The following is a 17,024-nucleotide window of genomic DNA, read 5'->3' on the forward strand; positions in this document are numbered from 1 at the left end:
TGGCACATTTTCGGTTCAATTCGGGAAGAACTTTCGTCGCTTTGTGTCAGAATCTAATCTTATAGGATGGTGGACCACTGGAAGCGTGGCTAAGATCTCGAACTACATACCACTAGTATGGCTACCATCGATACGCACCAAGTCGTCGCTTTGTACTTCCTCGTTCAGAACTGGATTGGTCCCCAAAGATGACAAACACCAGCAAAGTCACCAACATTTATCCCATTGAATTTAGCCTCGTGCTTCCCAGTCCGACATGCATCCTGCCCAAGCTCGGGTATCAACCACACGCCATGGATCCTGCGAGAGTCTTTCTGCAGTCTCAAATCAAGGGAAGAGGTCGCGGGATGGGCCGGAGGCGGAGCTAATCGAGCTCTCTCCACCATGGAGACGGATGGGAGAATTCGAAAATACCCCATGGGGGCTGCCCGACCATTAGCCTGATGGAATTTAGCCGGATTGCCCAGGAGCTAGAACTCTGCCACCGGACACAGAAGAACAGCTCCCGGCTCTGATTGATGGATCAGTCCCGTTTAGCCACCAAAGCCATCTCTCCCCGTTGTGGGAATTGCCACGCAAATCTGGGGTAAGGGGAGGAGTCTGGCGGTGGCACATGTCACTCGTGAGGAGTCCGCGTCCCAAAGAATCCGCCTTCAATGCAAGTCTGGTCCGTCGATTGGTTTCAACATGCATGGTCTCGTACAAGGCACGCACTTCTACTCTCCAGGACGTCATGAACGCCACCCTGCTCTACTCATCCTCCGTATTGCAAGTCTCACATGGAGGGCCAAGGCTGAAGCATTTGCCTTTAACGTGCAAGCAGCGGACTGCCCTCGGTATCCACACTCGCCACAAGGCTCCGGATTATCAACATCGGACAAAACAAATCAAATCAACTTGGCAGCCAAGGCAGTACAGCGAAGCCACTGGCGCCGTGACCCCTGTCTCGCCCAACAGGGTGTGGAAGGTGTTTGTCATGTTGCCGGAGTCAAGCTCTGCAAGCTATGCCGCTGAGAGGCATTCTAGCTTCGAGAAGGAGCGCTAAACCTCAAGCGAACGAATCGAACATGCGCCAGCACGCCACCCAGCATCTTGATGATTACAACTGGACACGAGCCGACTTCTGGTTACATTTCCCAAGAGGTCGAAAGGAGCTTCGGAGGGCACACTGTGATTCAGCACAGACTTTTGTCGATGGCACCTCGTGTCGATCCACTCTGGCGTGTCTTAATAACCGACCAGGCTGTTGCTCCTTTGGCTCAAAAGTGACATATCTCTTTCCGCAATTCAGCCGGAACCCTGGCCAAGTCGGCAGATGGCTCTATGGCTCTCTTGGGAGGCTTCCGGAGATCGACTTGCTCGACCCAGTACGGAGTACATATATGGTCGTGTCCGCTGGGTTGGACAGCCACTCTCTCAAGCCCGAGCGCAACACCTCGCCTGCCTCATCACTCCTTCTAGCTACCCGTCGTCATGGTTCCTAAAATCAAGAAGAGCGTGTCCCACGCCGACGAGGTCCAAATTGCCCAAGCCGAAGCACCAGAACTTGAAAGAGTCAGCTGGCTACAAGATCCTGGCTTGAGAAAGCTTTATTTCTATGCCGCCATCATCTGCGTTGCTTCCGCGACGACCGGCTACGATGGGTAAGTGCCGCGAAGTTGATGAAATGGTTGACATTTACCCTTGTGGACGCACGGCAGCTCACGTTCTTATAGATCTATGTTAAACAACATCCGTATTCTGGATCAATGGAAAACTTACTTCGACAACCCCCAAGGGTCAAATCTGGGTCTTCTGACCGCACTGTATAGTATTGGTTCTATCGCTAGTTTGCCGTTTGTGTAAGTCAGAACCAATGGGTGCGGGAGAAATGGCTTGGGAGATGTATTCCGCTGACGAGGACGCAGACCTTTCGTGGCCGATCACTTTGGTCGTAAAGTGGCCATCGTTGCCGGCTGCGTTCTCATGATCATTGCAGCGGCAATTCAGGGCGCCTCTCAGAATCTGGCCATGTTCAAGGGCGGTCGCTTCCTCATGGGTTTCGGAAACAGCATGGCCCAGCTGTCTTCGCCTTTGCTGCTGACCGAACTCTGCCATCCTCAACACAGAGGTCGCATCACGGCCATCTATAACTGCCTGTGGAACTTGGGTTCCATCATCAACACCTGGCTGTCGTTCGGCACCAAGCACATCCCCAGCGAGTGGTCGTGGAGAATCCCCACCATTGTGCAGGGGGCGCCGTCTATTATCCAGATCATCTTCATCTGGTGGATCCCCGAGTCACCGCGGTGGCTGATCTCGCGGGACCGCGCCGACGAGGCCCTCGCGATCCTCGCCAAATACCACGCCAACGGCAACGACCTCCACCCGACGGTGCAGTTCGAGTACGCCGAGATCAAAGAGACACTGCGGCTGGAATTCATCGCCAAGAAATCGTCCAGCTACCTCGACTTCCTCAAGTCGCGCGGGAACCGGTACCGACTGCTGCTGATCGCCTCCTTGGGGCTCTTTTCGCAGTGGTCCGGCAACGGCCTGGTATCCTACTACGCGACCGACATCTACAACTCGATCGGCATCACCAACTCGGACACGCAGCTCGGGCTGAACGGCGGGCTGGCCATCATGGCGCTGATTGTGTCGTGCACGTGCGCCATGCTCTGCGACAAGGTGGGCAGAAGACCGCTCTTCCTGGCTGCGACGGCAGGCATGCTTGTCTGCTTCACCGTCTGGACCATCTGCTCGAGCATCTACCAGGACCACCACAACAAGGGCGCCGGCCAGGCCGTCGTGGCCTTTATTTGGATCTTCAACTTCTCGTACGCGCTCGCCTGGTCGGGTTTGCTCGTCGCGTACACGGTCGAGATCCTGCCGTTCAAGATCCGCGCAAAGGGCCTCATGGTCATGAACTTCTGGGTCCAGGTCGCTCTCGTCATCAACCAGTACGTCAATCCGTTGGGCTTTGACCACCTGAAACCGAACTGGAAGCTGTACACCATCTACACTGTGAGTCCATTCCACTCCGTCCCCATCCGAGTCGTCTTAGTTATCTCTCTTCCTCGCTCCCTCCCTCTCTCTCTCTCTCTTTGTGTTTGGTTTGGCACACACACATATATACAAAGACAGTCCCGTCCCGTCCACTAACTCACCCACCTCTGCAGTGCTGGATCGCGCTCGAACTCGTCTTCGTCTACTTCCTGTACGTCGAGACCAAGGGCCCCACGCTCGAAGAGATCGCCAAGATCTTCGACGGCGAGGACGCAGAGGTCGGTATCGTCGACATCCAAATCGAGCCCAAGGCCATCCTGGCCTCGGGCACGGAGAAGATCGACGCCGCGGTCGTCGAGCATCGTAGCGTTGTCTAGCCTCCTCTCATGCGGCTCGTGTCTGTGCCGTGCCTGTGCTGTGTGAGCGAGGGGCGTAATGTCATGCCATGGCCGCGTGCCCCCTGGGATATGTCAATCTAGCGTAGTCGGCCCCCGAGAACTGGAATTTGAGATGTACATGAAGCTGGACAGCCGGGTTAGTCAGGCTAAGTCGAGTCAAGTCGAGTGAATAAGTGATTGAGTGTACGTGTCGAAAGTAATGAATATAGATTTCACAAAAGAAAAGAGAGAGAGAAAAAAATTCCTATTTCTCATTTTCAAACATTCTACGTCCTCGAATCCGTCCTCTTTCTCCCCCCTCTCTCCGTTTCCAAGAAAGAAAAAAGACATGAGGGCCTCTCTATCCTCGGATCTCAATCTCACAATCCATGCCGTTTCATTCGAAGTTGCCGCTACCGGCGAATGAATAAACACACACACACACACACACACACACACACACACACACACGTCTACACACACATGGGCACGCACAGACACCCGCGTGCGCGTGGGCGGGAGGTCGGTTGGGGAGTATCAGATATCAGGCTGAATAGGATCGTGCTGATGGGGCATGAGGTATGGGATACAGGGGGGGTTGGATGTCATGTTCTATCACATGGAAAGGACAGGACAGAGATAGACAGGAGAAGATAGAGGCATGAGATGTGAAACGTGTATGCTTGCATGTATGTACGCACGCCTGGCCGCGACTTTCTTCTTGACAATGCGCTTCTTCACCTTTAGATGACGCGATCTGCTTCGGCATGCACTGCACTGCACTATCCTTCATTGCACTTCATCGCGGGAGTAGCCGATGCGATCGGGAAAGGGCCATGTAGTACAAACCGGCAATGCGATCGGGAGAAGCACATGGATAAATCATGCAAAAGTACCAATACGATCGGCAGAGCGCATGGATGGGCGGATGAGTGTCAGGAGACAAAAGTCCGTCCCATGCCCACAGTATCCCCGTCCATCTTTGCCACATGGGAACCAAGACCTAGTTAGATCAGATCGTAGTTAGTCGTTGCAACATGCGGCATGCGGCACGCAGGCAGGTATCGATAACAGTGCCTCCATCTCTCTTGTCCCTAGATAGGCGAAGTGATGCGATGATGGTGGTGGCCAAGGCCGTGCTGCGATCGATAGAGATTGTGACAAATACGGTCTCTCTCCGCGGCCCCTTTTCTTGGTTGCGGTCCACATTTTGGAGTTAGTTCCTCGTCTTGCTGGCTGAACGGTTAGAGAACGGAGAGAGAAAAGAGGAAGCACTATCGCCCCATGGGAGATGACCGGACGCGAGACATTGTTCGAATTTAGCCGGACGAACGTGCTGATTGGCTGACGCTGACGCGCACGAGGAGCTCGAGCCTTGTTCGTTCAATAGGCAGAATGATTGTGCGAAGGACGAGAATGAGGGAGATGAGAGCTGAAGAAGAAATGTGGCAGATAGTGCGAAGAAGGAAGGTTGCTTTCCTTTTTTTGCTGGGGGGATTCGGCTTTTCATTCGGCTTTTGGGCCGAGAGTCTGCTGAGCACAAAGGAGACGATAGAGTTGGGAAGCCAAGTACGGATGGCGCAGCGTGGAAGTGCAGCCGAAGATGGAGCTGGCGCATCAGCGGCGGAACATCTGGGAGAGCGAGCGTGAACGACCACTCTTCGGTGGCGTGGGCGATGGCGCGATGAGTCGCATGATTCGTCACCTTTGGGGTCTGAGCCTGAAGCGGACTGCTGGGTCTGTGTTGTCGAGGCGGCTAGTACCAAGTAGATGCGTTTCTCGTTGAGCAGCCCCAGTCAAGGCCCGTAATTGCTTAGTGTTTGGTGTTTGTTCTGATGAGCGGTATGGACCATTCCTTGATTTTGTCACTTGTGCTTCTGGATATTGCTGCAAGTAGCCGCAGTCATAGACTCTGAGAAGTATGTCCGGGCTTGTAATTCTGTGCTCCCAGACGAGGCTGGATATCCAGTCAATCAGCAGCCCTTTTACCTGTGGTTTTTTTTTTTTTTTTTTTTTTTTGCGAAGGGGATTCTCGCAAATAAATAAATCAAGAATGGTTCGACACCTCTCTGTAGCACACTGTTTGTGCAACCGCCGTGCGCGAATACGCTGGGAAAAAGCCCAGTCATCACATAGTTATCCAAAAGTAGAGTTCGTCTGGAGATGGACATGTTACTGACAATGTGACCTACCCTAAGAGGGTGTATACGTGAGAGAGCAGCGGGGTCGAAAGAGCACACTGATTGGTTGGGCAAAACATCAGTTGACCGGGGACGCTGGCCTTGCCATATCCGACCACAGCTGAGGAAGTCACATACAGTGGTGAGTACAACAGCAGTCAATGGAAGCCTTGCAGTAATCATGAACCTGAGGTGCCACCACTTGGCGGAAGGTCTGGCACAAGCCTTCTGGGTTCTAGGAGGCCGCCAAACACAACCTCGACTAGGGTACAACAACCACACACACGAAGTCATATTTTCAAAATCCATCCTGCAAAAACACAAAAACTTTGCCACTAGCCCCTTCGAACTGGGGGTGGTGGTAAGTGAAACCTTGCCTTGCGGTAGGTTTTTCCGTGGGGTCGAGGACATATTGCCTTCCAGCTGGTGCTGGTTTGAACCTGATATATCCGTATTCGAAGCGGGACTCGAACCGAGACATGTTGCCTGCTAGCCCGATGCTAGTTGGACCAGACATGTCTGGGGTTGAATCTCAGATCGGTCGGGAGGATCGATTGAGGGAGGATCGCCTACTTGAACCATTCCATCGCTTGTTGACTTCGATAAGTCTCTTTCTGTTCTCTTGTGTGTTGACTCTTGTAGTCTCTTTCCTAGTAGGGGTCTTTGTGATTGTTGGAAGAAATTGTGTGGTTCCAAATTCTATGTCTTAAGATTCACATTCCCATGTGACTTCTGTTATCTTCCTTGGTTGTGTGTGAAGAATTGTAAAAGGGCGGGTCTGGGTGTGGCAGAACTCCTTCGATGGACTCCTCACGTGGAATTTGGCTTTTTGTCCATGCCTTACCTCTGCCACCATTCTCCTGCTGTACGGCGTGGACCACAAAAAGCCTACCAAAGAGCATTTACGTAGCATACGAGGTTGATATATTGTTCTTCCACGAAGTCAGCAATATCGACAAGGCTGCGAGGCTGTGGACGTCAGCCATGTGGAGTGACTGCTGACGTCATCCGGCATGTGTAGAGGGGGCAAGTCAGCCGAGCTGCCTTGCTCGCCTGCTTCTTCCGAAAATGTCAGGTGACGGAGATACGGAAGCAAATGCAAATTGGCAAAAGAATTTCTTGGTCCTAATCTCGGTACTTGGTCCTGGATGCTGGACATGCAACAATAACCACGACTTTCCCTCACGACTCCCTCGTCGCGTTGTAGACCTTTTCATTGCTATCCACCTAAATCTATCTGTTTTGCTTCAACCGAGCGACCGGTGAGGCGTGCGCAGAGTCTGCAAGGCCGCCAAACGCATCACTCGGTCACCTCAGTTGGCCCTCCACCTTCGGGCGCGCGCATGTGCTCTGTCCGAGTGAGCAATCCAGGCATCCCATTCACAACATCGAGGTAGGGAAGATAAACCATGCTAGCTAGACGTGGTCGCCCCTTCCCATAAGGCATACACACACTTCAACAGTGCTTGTCAACTATGGCCTTCAACTTCAACTGGTCTCCATTGTCTACCGACGCCGGGTTCCTGCCGCGCGCACAAGAACTCCTCACCAATGCCCTCAATCGAGCCGACCCCAAGCCTGCGATCATTGTCGACGACATCATCGTCAACGAACTCAACCTGGGAGATGTTCCCCCCGAACTGGAGATCTTGGAGATTGGGGATCTGGCCGAGGATAGGTTTCGCGGCACGTTTAAGATGATGTATAATGGGAATGCATATCTCACTCTGAAGACAAAAGTACAAGCAAACCCATTGAACACATACCTGCGCACTCGCTCAGCATTTGCCACACCACGACCTCTGGCTGCCGACACTGGCCTGACTATACCACTACAAATCACCTTGTCCGAGTTCCGCCTGTCCGGATTCATCATTCTTGTCTTCTCACGACAAAAAGGATTGACGCTCGTCTTTCGAAATGACCCTCTGGAGTCATTACGCGTATCGTCGACCTTCGACTCCATACCTTTCGTTGCAAACTTCCTGCAAAAAGAGATCGAAACTCAGCTGCGAGGTCTTTTGATGGACGAGTTACCTGCCATCATCCACCGACTTTCCTTGCAGTTGTTAGTGCCAGAGGATAAGGCGCGCGAAGAGCGTCAGCTTGGGGCCACACAGATATCAAAGGACGAAGTCGTGGTTGATCCATTGGCGAGTCCACCACAGGACCCAGTCGACTCTACCGGGGCTGTATTGACCCCCGCAGAAGTCGCATCTTTATCTTTGGATTCGTCGGTCGAAACTCAGTCATTGTTTTCACGAAAGAACCTGTTACGATTAGCTACCTTGACCGACTCACATCGCACATTGTCATTGTTCACTCCATCCATTGGAGATGCCGTTTTTCGAGCCTGGACTGGTCCATTGGAACGAGGGGAGATGACGGGGCTTTTGACCAGGACGACGACCCCGACCCTGTCTCGAAGCCACTCGTATGCTGGAAGTCTCAGTGCGTCGACGGCATACACGTTTGATAGCGGCTGGTCTCGCCCTCCCTTGTCGAGCTTCGCATCTTCGAGTCATGGTCTGAGCATGGGCGGTGGAAGACACGGGCAAGGCCACAGAGCACGCAAGAGGAAGAAGCGTGTGGTTGACCTGCGGCCTCACCCAGAAACTGGAGAACCTGAAATGGTCGTCGAAGAGGGTTCAACAGCTGATTCTACCAGTGTGTCGGAAAGCACATCGACTGCACCCTCAGTCTTCTCAGCACCTGCCGCCACCATGTCTTCTGATCCAACTCAAGGTCTCAATCCTGTCACCCCGCCCAGAAGCCCGGTTGCCATCAAACGAACAGCAACGTTTGGACCGGTCCTTCAGGGGGGAATGCGTAGTGTCAGTGAAGGCACGCCTGCACCTGATTCGACTATTCAGGTTGAGGAACTACCGTCGTCGGACATTCACCAAACTCCGCGAGCCAAAGATCCCGACGCCACAATTCGGATTCGAACGCGAAGAACACTTCCCGCATCTTTCGACGATGACGAGACGCCTCGAGCTTCGATGTATGCACTAGATCAGAAAGAGCCGCCTGTCCTTCAACAGGCGACCGAGCCTAAGGCTGTCGCCAGGGAGAAAGCCGAGCTCCACTCCACGCCAGGCCCGTCGCGGCCAGCCCTCTCGAATTTTCTTCAATTTGTCGCCGACCAGTCCAACGCAGGCAGCATTGCAGAGCGTGCCTGGATGATGAAAATGGCGAATGAATTGGCGCAGCGGTACGAAGAGGAAAGGCTTAAAGGCAGCTTCGGACCGGTGGCTCGTGAGGAAGATGCAAACCCTCCGCCAGCGTATGCGCGATGATGCTTGTGTTATCATTTCGACTTTCTTTCAGCGATGCTTTCAGACAAAAGTTTGCTTTCTTTCCTGTGTACCACTAACTAATGGCGTGATGAGGCTACGATGTTAATGTATATAGAGGTTGAGAAGCCTGCGAGGCTGGGGATCCTCTCGTGGATACAGAGGAGCTGGGGTTGTTACTATTTCTATGAACCGTTGTGCCATATATTTACATATACAATCTCATCGTTATCTGCATGTCTGGGGAATCGGCCGTTTCCTTCTCCCCTTGCACATTTAGTATTCGGAGGGGCAGAGGGTGATCTATTGTTCATGGATTTGGAGACATCGACGGTAGATGGCTTTCTACGAAGTATGTATTAGAGCTTCGTATACTCGGCGAGATCGGTACGAGGTGCCTCGTAGTGGATGCCACCTCAAGCCACGCGGAGTGCATTTTTGAAATTGTGGAGAGCTGGAGCAACTTAGTCCCTGCTCAGTCGTCTTGGGACTCCACTACCTCTTTTCTCTCTCCGTCCTTCGGTCAAAGCAACGCAGCGCAGCCCTCACCTGCGCACAGAGAACTGTCAGGGTCATTTATTTGATCCAGACTGTCACTTCACTTGTCCATCATGGACTACTTCAAAGCTCTGCTCGGCCCAAAGCCTTCGCAGGCGCCCGTCGTCGCCGAAGACGCAGGTGAATAAACAACGCTCCTCAACACTGGCCTGAAACTCACTCATGTCGGTTGTCTAGATTTCGCCGACTTTGCAGCCGCCCCTGCCCCTTCACCGGCCTCCATCCCCGTCTCTCCTGCGGTTGCGCAAGCTGCCGCCGCAACAGGAGCCACCGTCGAGGGTCGTCCAGTCGTCTATACGAAATGGTATCGCGTGTGGGAACGGACCCAGCTGTCCGACTTCATGATGGAGGGTGTCCTTATCCCTTTCATCCTTTTGGCACTCTTGGTGCATTTCTGGGGAACGAGGACGAACAGACGCAAGGCGAAGAAATGGATAGCCGTCCATGCCCCTCTTTTGGAGCGAGAGTTTGCGGTCGTTGGATACAGTGCGGTCCCGAAGGCTGAATCGACCGTGGAAGGAGGAGTGTCCCCGGGGGATGTGAGCTTGTTCCAAGAAATTGTGAAGAACAAAGGAGATCATGTGTCGGATGATCTGTTGAAGGAGAAAACTGCCTGGGAGTATGAGTCGTATGCGACCGGACGACAAAACGTCGCCTTCATGGATGCCAAGATCTACATGAAGAGACGAATGAATCCCATGATGATGCTGGCGGAGGAACTCACGGGCATGTTCATTGAGTCGATCAAACCAAAGCCCGAGAGAATGGAAGCCATCATCTACACGTTTGACGGTAAAGAGAAGGAGTTCGTGCCCCCATCCGTCCCCGGATCCGAGGAAGCTGGCAAGACAAAATCGGTGGGGAACTCAACCTACGACCCGTTTGTGTTTGCCGCGGTCAACAAATTGGCGATGCGCAAACTCCGCGAGGAACGGTACGATCTCTCTCTCACATTCACCAAGGACCACGCCAAACTCCCGGACTGGGCTACGTGCATGAGCGAGTCGGCAGAAATAAGTGATTGGATGCTCACAAAAGAACTCGTCGACGCGATCCAGGAAGCTGGTCCCGACTATTTCCAGTACCTTATCGTGACGGATCAACCTCAGGACAAGCCCGCCAACCTGAACGAAACGGCCCCGAAAAAGCGCCTGCACATCTCGCTTCGTCTCCCTTCCGACGGCAACTACCTCCCTACGCTGCCTCTGTTTGCTGTTTTCCTTCGCTTGCCCGATTTCATCGTCTCGCAGTCCCACCTTCGCCCCGAGGTGCTCAGGAAGATCACGGCGATCCGTGAGCAAGAAAAGACCAAGCTGAAGAAAATGTCGGACAAGGAGGCAGAAGAGGAGAGATTGAAACAACTGGACAAGATGAAGAAGGAGGAGAGGGAACGGAAGATGAAGGGGATGAGCGCGGAGGAGCAGCGGAAGTTTTTGGAAAGGGAGAACGAGAAGATGCGGAAGAAGCAGGAGAAGAAGATGACGAGGCGAGGCTGAGGACATTGCCTTGGACCATGTGCTGAGAGTGTGGAAGGACAGAGGCTTCATGACAAATGTGACAAGATGAGTGGCAGATCTTGGTCTTGTCTTGCTCTTTCTCAGTATATTCTTGCGGACATCAGCACCCCAGAAGTTTCTCGGTCTTGAATGTAAAAGCTGCACTTGCATTTTTGCCTGGATGGGCTTCCTGGTGAGACGTCGTATACTAGTGGTTCCTTTCCAGCTTCCAAAGATCGATGGTTGCGTTCTGTCAGCATCTTATCGAAAGACGTATGTATGTACCGAGTACAAATGATTACGAGTATGTACCCCAGATGGACCTTTTCCCTAAACGACCCAAATTATAAATATAGGGGCCTCAATAAGCGAGCGGCTGGGGTTGGCTGGTGGGCTGGTTGAGGCTGTGCTCGGGGCCTGAATACCAGCCCGAAACCAACGTTCTCTGTACTCCGCCTTGTCCGTCCTGTCCGTCTGGTCCACAGTCCGTCTATCCATCTCCATTGGGCACGTCAATCCTCGTTTCATGCTTGATTCATCCAGCTCAGTCTGAGACTCGTCGATCAGTTAGCCTCTCCGGCTCTGCCACCACCAAATCTATCTGGCCGCGCGGCTGGTGGCTTCTCGGTTTCATGCACAAGGCTTGTGAAAATGTCCAAGCCTCACTCGCTGTGACAACCATGCCTGCGGTCTTGCATCAAGGTTAGAAGCAGGCCTTCCGCACCTGTCCTCACCTTCTCCTTGCACTGTCTTTTGTTTGTCCTTTGCTTCCTGTCCACTCATTGGCGTGCTTCTTCCTGGACGACTTGACTGCTATTGCTGTTACACAGGTTGATCGAGATATCTCATCCAAGACGAGAAACGCTGTTAGCAACCACTGTCCGTGACCTCTCCCACCGTTGCAAAGATGCAGTTACGGTCTTTGCTGTCCTTTGTCTCCCTCCTCAGCCTGAGCGCTGCAGCATCAGTCGACGTATCGGTTGCAAGACGCCAATCGACCGCCTGCAACAACTCCCCCTCGCTGTGCTCGAAAGCCTATAATAGCATCGTCCACCTAGGTGCCCACGACTCGCCCTTCGTCCGGGACGCCACCACAGGCTTCTCGGCCTCGGGAAACCAGTATTACAACTCGACAGTCCAACTCTCAGCTGGTGTCCGTCTGCTTACGGCCCAAGTCCACAAGTCCAACGGAGAATACCACTTGTGCCACTCTTCCTGCGATCTGTTGGATGCGGGGATCCTGTCGGACTGGCTGGAAGAGATCAAGACCTGGCTGGATAATAACCCGAACGAGGTTGTCACCATCTTACTTGTCAACTCGGACAATGCCACCCCAGAGGACCTGGGGGCATATTTCACCACGGCCGAGATCACGAACTACGCATACGTCCCTCCTTCCACAAGCACGCCTCCCTCATCGGGGAGCTGGCCAACTTTACAAGACCTAATCACCGCGAATAAACGACTGATGGTCTTCGTGGCCTCCATCTCCGACCCTGCGTCCATTCCGAGCCAGTATGCCTACCTGATGGACGAGTTCACATTCATATTCGAAAACCCTTATGACAACACGTCCCCTAACAACTTCAGCTGCCTACCCGATCGACCAACCTCTGTTCAGGGAAACACCCAAGCCGCCATTGCCTCCAATCGCATGGCGTTCACCAATCATTTCCTCTATCAGGAGGGGCTGTTCAACATTGAAACCCCCAATGTGGACAACATCACCGTCACCAACTCGCCCGGCAACAGCCTTGGAAACCTCGGATACGCCTTGTCCCAATGTAACTCGGCGTACGGCAAGCCGTCTACATTCGTCCTGGTCGATTTCTTCGACCAAGGCCCCGCCATCGCTGCCGTCGACGCAATGAACGGCGTCACGAACCCCGTGGGCCGTGTCCCAGTGCCTCCAAGAAATACAAAAGAGAGCGTTAACGTGAACCAGTCGAGTTTCCAGGGCGTGATTGACCTCGTGAATGAAGTCAAAGATGGCCAAAAGCCCAAGCTAGGCGCGTGGATCTGGGCTGCTGGGCAATGGACATTCGGTGGGATCAATCTGAGTGGCGGTAACGTCTTCCAGAAGAAATAAGAGAGGCTCGACATGAGAAGGGGACCGAGGTTGAAGAGACTGACAGGAATGAACACAACTGAACTCTTCCGAAGGGATCTGTCTTGGCTTTTGATGGCCAGATGGCATATTAGCCTGGACTTTGGTCTCAGAACCACCTTCGGCTTGCGGCGGAGACAATTCGGCTTTGACCCATCACCACCACCTCCACCACCACCACACGCGCAACCATGCCTTGTGTCACCACAGACACAAATCTAGCGGTTTTCTGGGAAATGCAGTGTGGAACCAAGTTGACGGCACAGCCCCCCCGTCAAATCCGGCCCTCTAAAACAAAATTTCACGACGACATGGCAAATAACAGAACATGAGACGACACGACACTACACACGGCCGCCCAGTGCATATATTTTGTTTTTGTTTTTGGACATATTCTGAGTGGGAAAGCAAGTAAGCGAGATGTCCTATTGCGTCGGCACAGCACAGGCACGGGCGCGGCACAGGCACGGTTGGATATTGCGGTGCATTGCATAGCGACGGGCGTCTTCAAGAGTTTGGTCAAGGAAGGGGTCTGTCTGGATTATCATCATCCATCCAGTCAATTAGGATATGATCGGGTTTTTTGTCCGGAGAACCGAATTTTGGGCTATCAACTGGACGAATCCTGGAATGGATCGTGTTCGGGGAATCGAGATTGGAATAGGAATTCGAGTCCGAACCGGAAGGATCTCGATCTGGATCTGGATCTACCGAGTACTGTGGTATATATCCCTTGTAACGAGTCTTTAACGGGTCCATCCATCTACCAAGTACTTCAAAATTGCACAGTCATATCAGGATTGCTGGCTGGCTGGCTAGCTACACAGCAAGCTAGAACCCTAAATACTCCCCCAAATCGTCTTCTCCTAGTAAGATTCCCTAGCCTTCAACATCCTTCTTCACGGATTCACAGATTTCACAACCTCGCAAACACCCTCTTCAGCACCTCTCGTCCCTTGTACAGATTCTCCACCCTCATCCTCTCGTTATCCAAGTGCGCATTGTCGCTCGCCTGGCCCATGGGGAACATGGCGGCGGGGGCATCAAACTCGCTTTCCAAAAACGAAATCGCGGGGATACTACCGCCTTCGCGGATGAACAGGGGCTCTCTTGGAAGGGTGGACGGTGGGAAGAAGCCGGTCGTGGCGAGGGAGGAGGCGCGGCGGTGGGATGTGCGGGTCGGGACTTCTACTGCTGCTGCCGCCGCCGTTGATGATGATGAGGCCGCGGCAGACTTGGGGGTAGTGGATTTGGATAGTGTTGCTGCGACCCTCTCTGTTTCAGGCGTATTGTTGCCGCCAGCGGAAATCTTGAACGCTCGTTGCTGATGGGCTGCGATATCTGGATTCCAGACGTCGATGATGGCGTCCTTTAGGGCAGTGTAGATCTCGCTTTTCACATCGGCAAGCCAGGGATCTGCCTTCGACGTGATGGTGACGGTCAGAGTATTCGAGCTCTGTAGTTTGGCAAATTCGGCACGCAGATATTCTGTCAGGGACTGCGCAATCTGCTCGGCTGTCTGGGACGGGACTATTCGGATTGACAGTGTCGCCTTCGCAGAGCCAGAAATGGTGACGGCAGTCTTTGCTTCGGGCACTTCGATGCGGTGCACTGTCAGATTGGGATATCGCCACCGTTGCATGAGCGAGAGAGCGAAAGCCTTCTCATTCTTGATCTCTGGATGGCCCGGCAGGAAGGCCGAGGTGATGGATGCGTAGGCCTGTACTTCTGACTCAGACAGATCATCGACCGTGTCGTAGAAATCCGGAATTGTGACCTTTGTTCCAGAAGGACCGACAAGAGCAGCAAGCAAAACCGTGAGATCCTTGAGTGGCTCGTGCTGGACAGACTTGCCGTCCATCCCTGAATGCAGATCTGGTCGATTCGAAGTGACACTTACACTGGCATGAACAACTCCGCGCATGCCGAATGTGAGACAGGGAATGTGATCATCGAGCCAGTAACTATTGGATAGAAGAATGTAGTCCACTGGACCAATAGCGTCATGGGCAGATTGAACCGTCTGGCGAAAACCTCGAGAGCCAGCTTCTTCGTCGCCTTCAAGAAGAAACGTCACATTGCAGGACAATGAGTCGTGCTGGACTAGATCAGCCACAGCAAAGATGGCCGCTAAGATGGGACCTTTGTTGTCGGTCACGCCGCGACCGTAGAGATACGAGTTGAGTGGTTGAAGAACGAACGGATCCCCGTTCCACGTTGGATTTGAGCTGCTGGCATCAAACTCGGCGTCGACCACATCGTAGTGGCCGTAGAAAAGGATCGATCGCGTGGATTCGGTAGGTTTAGAGGCCGGAAATCTTGCGAGTAATATCGGATTGACACCTTGCTGAGGTGACAGGAGGCGGGTGGTCCCACCAAAGGCATTGCATTTTTTGCGGAGAAAGGTGACCGCTTCGTGACAGTCCCGAACACATATTGGGTTCAAAGCGACTGTACGGTACGCCACAAACTCTCGAAGGGCGTTGATGAGTTCATCTAGCCATTGTCAGCCTAACACAAGATGTTTGCACGTGGGTGGCAGGCTTACCATTGCTGCGTGCAGAAGCGGCTATGGAGACCTGAGAACCAGCTTTTCCGCTCCAAAAGGACAAAACGCTGTTGTTACCTCCCGTAGCGACCATATCATGATCAGGGGTTGTTGTCAACCCCATCGCTAGGATCTTTCCAGCAGTCGCTTGCCACGATTCGATCTCTGCGAAATGGTCGTCGTACCGCTGATAGACGTCAACGACTAGTTTCTCATTGAGTGATTGACTTACCTTGATCCATCCTTGGCTGGTACCGCACAAGATGCTCTCTGCACCTACCAGGATCTGACTGACATCGCCATGGCCCACCTGTAACTTTTGCACGAGTTGGTTTGATGCAAGATTGTAAATGTGAGCAACGCCATCCGACAAGCCAGCATAAAGGAACGAGCCTCTGTATGAGAGGCTCAACACATTAGAGTCTGCATTTTTGAATTTTGTGATCTGTTTCGGGCCAGATTCAGAGAGATCATCAATCGACCAGAGCTTGATGGTTCCGTCGCCACCACCGGTGATGAGGACTTCCTCATCCCTGCCACGAGTAAAGAGCCCTTTTACCAGTAGCATACTGTAAATGTAGCTTTTGTGGGCATAAGGCAGATAGTTGCTGCTTGGGACGGTTAAGACGCGACCACCCAGGCTGTTACGTCCACTGGTTGCAACTTCTTCATCGGCAATGACATTGGCTATGCCTCCAGGTCCCAAGGAATCGAAGAATCGATGTTTGCGGGAACCTGGTGAAAAGTTCAACACGGGAGACTTGGCCGTGGCGTCGGTGCTGAGCCTGTACCATTGAATGCTGGCATTCTGGGCGCCCCAAAACAGAGTCTGGATCTTGGTTGAATGGGCCACGCAGAAGACATCTCCGATTTCAAAATGCGAATAGAGAGAATGCAGTCTCTGTAAAGACTCGGTGGACCAGACATTGACAATGGCATCGGCACCAGTGGAGAACAGGAGCGACCTGTCGTCGGAGAGGGCGAGGCTCAGGACACTCTCTTTGTGGGCAGGGACAGTAGCCAGCAGCTCGTACGTCTCGAGAGACCAAACAACGATGCTGCCTCCTTGGGTGCCGGCAAAGATGACATCGTCGTCGACAGCAAGCGCCTGGACACTGCCAGGCGCTTTGATCTGATGGAGAGGGTGTTTGACTGGTGCCGAAGGAGATGTCACTGAAGTCGACGCAGGCTCGTCGGGTCCAGGGGTACTGGCCTCGTCCGAAGGTTCAACGGCTTCGGATTCGCTTGAAGCCGTGGAATGTGATTTGTGAGGTGACCCGTTCTGCTTGCCCGAATCAGTTGGGGCCATGGAAGAGACTAAGTAATATCAGATGATATGGAACAGAAGAGAAGACAAGGGCAGTCAATGGAGATGGTCGGGAGCTCGCACCTCCGAGTCGTCTCCCCAACGCCACGGACTTGGGCGCAGCTGCGGCGGCGGCTGCGGCTCACTGTCGCCGATTTGGCACATTGTCGC

At 53.1% G+C, this 17,024-nt stretch overlaps 5 protein-coding genes across 5 annotated transcripts; 4 read left to right on the forward strand and 1 right to left on the reverse strand.

Annotated features, from left to right (window-relative positions):
• Positions 1–1,473: 1,473 nt before the first annotated feature.
• Positions 1,474–3,362, forward strand: A1O5_06447 (uncharacterized protein; the record flags this gene model as incomplete). Its single annotated transcript, XM_007747041.1, has 4 exons — positions 1,474–1,643; positions 1,716–1,841; positions 1,908–3,003; positions 3,159–3,362. 4 exons carry the CDS (start codon positions 1,474–1,476, stop codon positions 3,360–3,362), a joined length of 1,596 nt encoding a protein of 531 aa, XP_007745231.1.
• Positions 3,363–7,017: 3,655 nt separating this feature from the next.
• A1O5_06448 (uncharacterized protein) lies at positions 7,018–8,841 on the forward strand (the record flags this gene model as incomplete). The annotated part of the gene is made up of 1 exon (XM_007747042.1): positions 7,018–8,841. One exon carries the CDS (start codon positions 7,018–7,020, stop codon positions 8,839–8,841), a length of 1,824 nt encoding a protein of 607 aa, XP_007745232.1.
• Positions 8,842–9,449: 608 nt separating this feature from the next.
• Positions 9,450–10,892, forward strand: A1O5_06449 (uncharacterized protein; the record flags this gene model as incomplete). Its single annotated transcript, XM_007747043.1, has 2 exons — positions 9,450–9,516; positions 9,574–10,892. 2 exons carry the CDS (start codon positions 9,450–9,452, stop codon positions 10,890–10,892), a joined length of 1,386 nt encoding a protein of 461 aa, XP_007745233.1.
• Positions 10,893–11,799: 907 nt separating this feature from the next.
• Positions 11,800–12,981, forward strand: A1O5_06450 (uncharacterized protein; the record flags this gene model as incomplete). The annotated part of the gene is made up of 1 exon (XM_007747044.1): positions 11,800–12,981. One exon carries the CDS (start codon positions 11,800–11,802, stop codon positions 12,979–12,981), a length of 1,182 nt encoding a protein of 393 aa, XP_007745234.1.
• A 934-nt stretch (positions 12,982–13,915) lies between these two features.
• Positions 13,916–16,856, reverse strand: A1O5_06451 (uncharacterized protein; the record flags this gene model as incomplete). The annotated part of the gene is made up of 3 exons (XM_007747045.1): positions 13,916–15,495; positions 15,548–15,734; positions 15,780–16,856. The coding sequence occupies 3 exons, from the start codon at positions 16,854–16,856 to the stop codon at positions 13,916–13,918; spliced, it is 2,844 nt and encodes a 947-aa protein (XP_007745235.1).
• Between the last annotated feature and the right edge of the window lie 168 nt (positions 16,857–17,024).

The sequence above is a fragment of the Cladophialophora psammophila genome (genome assembly GCF_000585535.1).
Source record: "Cladophialophora psammophila CBS 110553 chromosome Unknown aczJe-supercont1.9, whole genome shotgun sequence".
In the NCBI taxonomy this organism is placed as follows: Eukaryota; Fungi; Ascomycota; class Eurotiomycetes; order Chaetothyriales; family Herpotrichiellaceae; genus Cladophialophora; species Cladophialophora psammophila.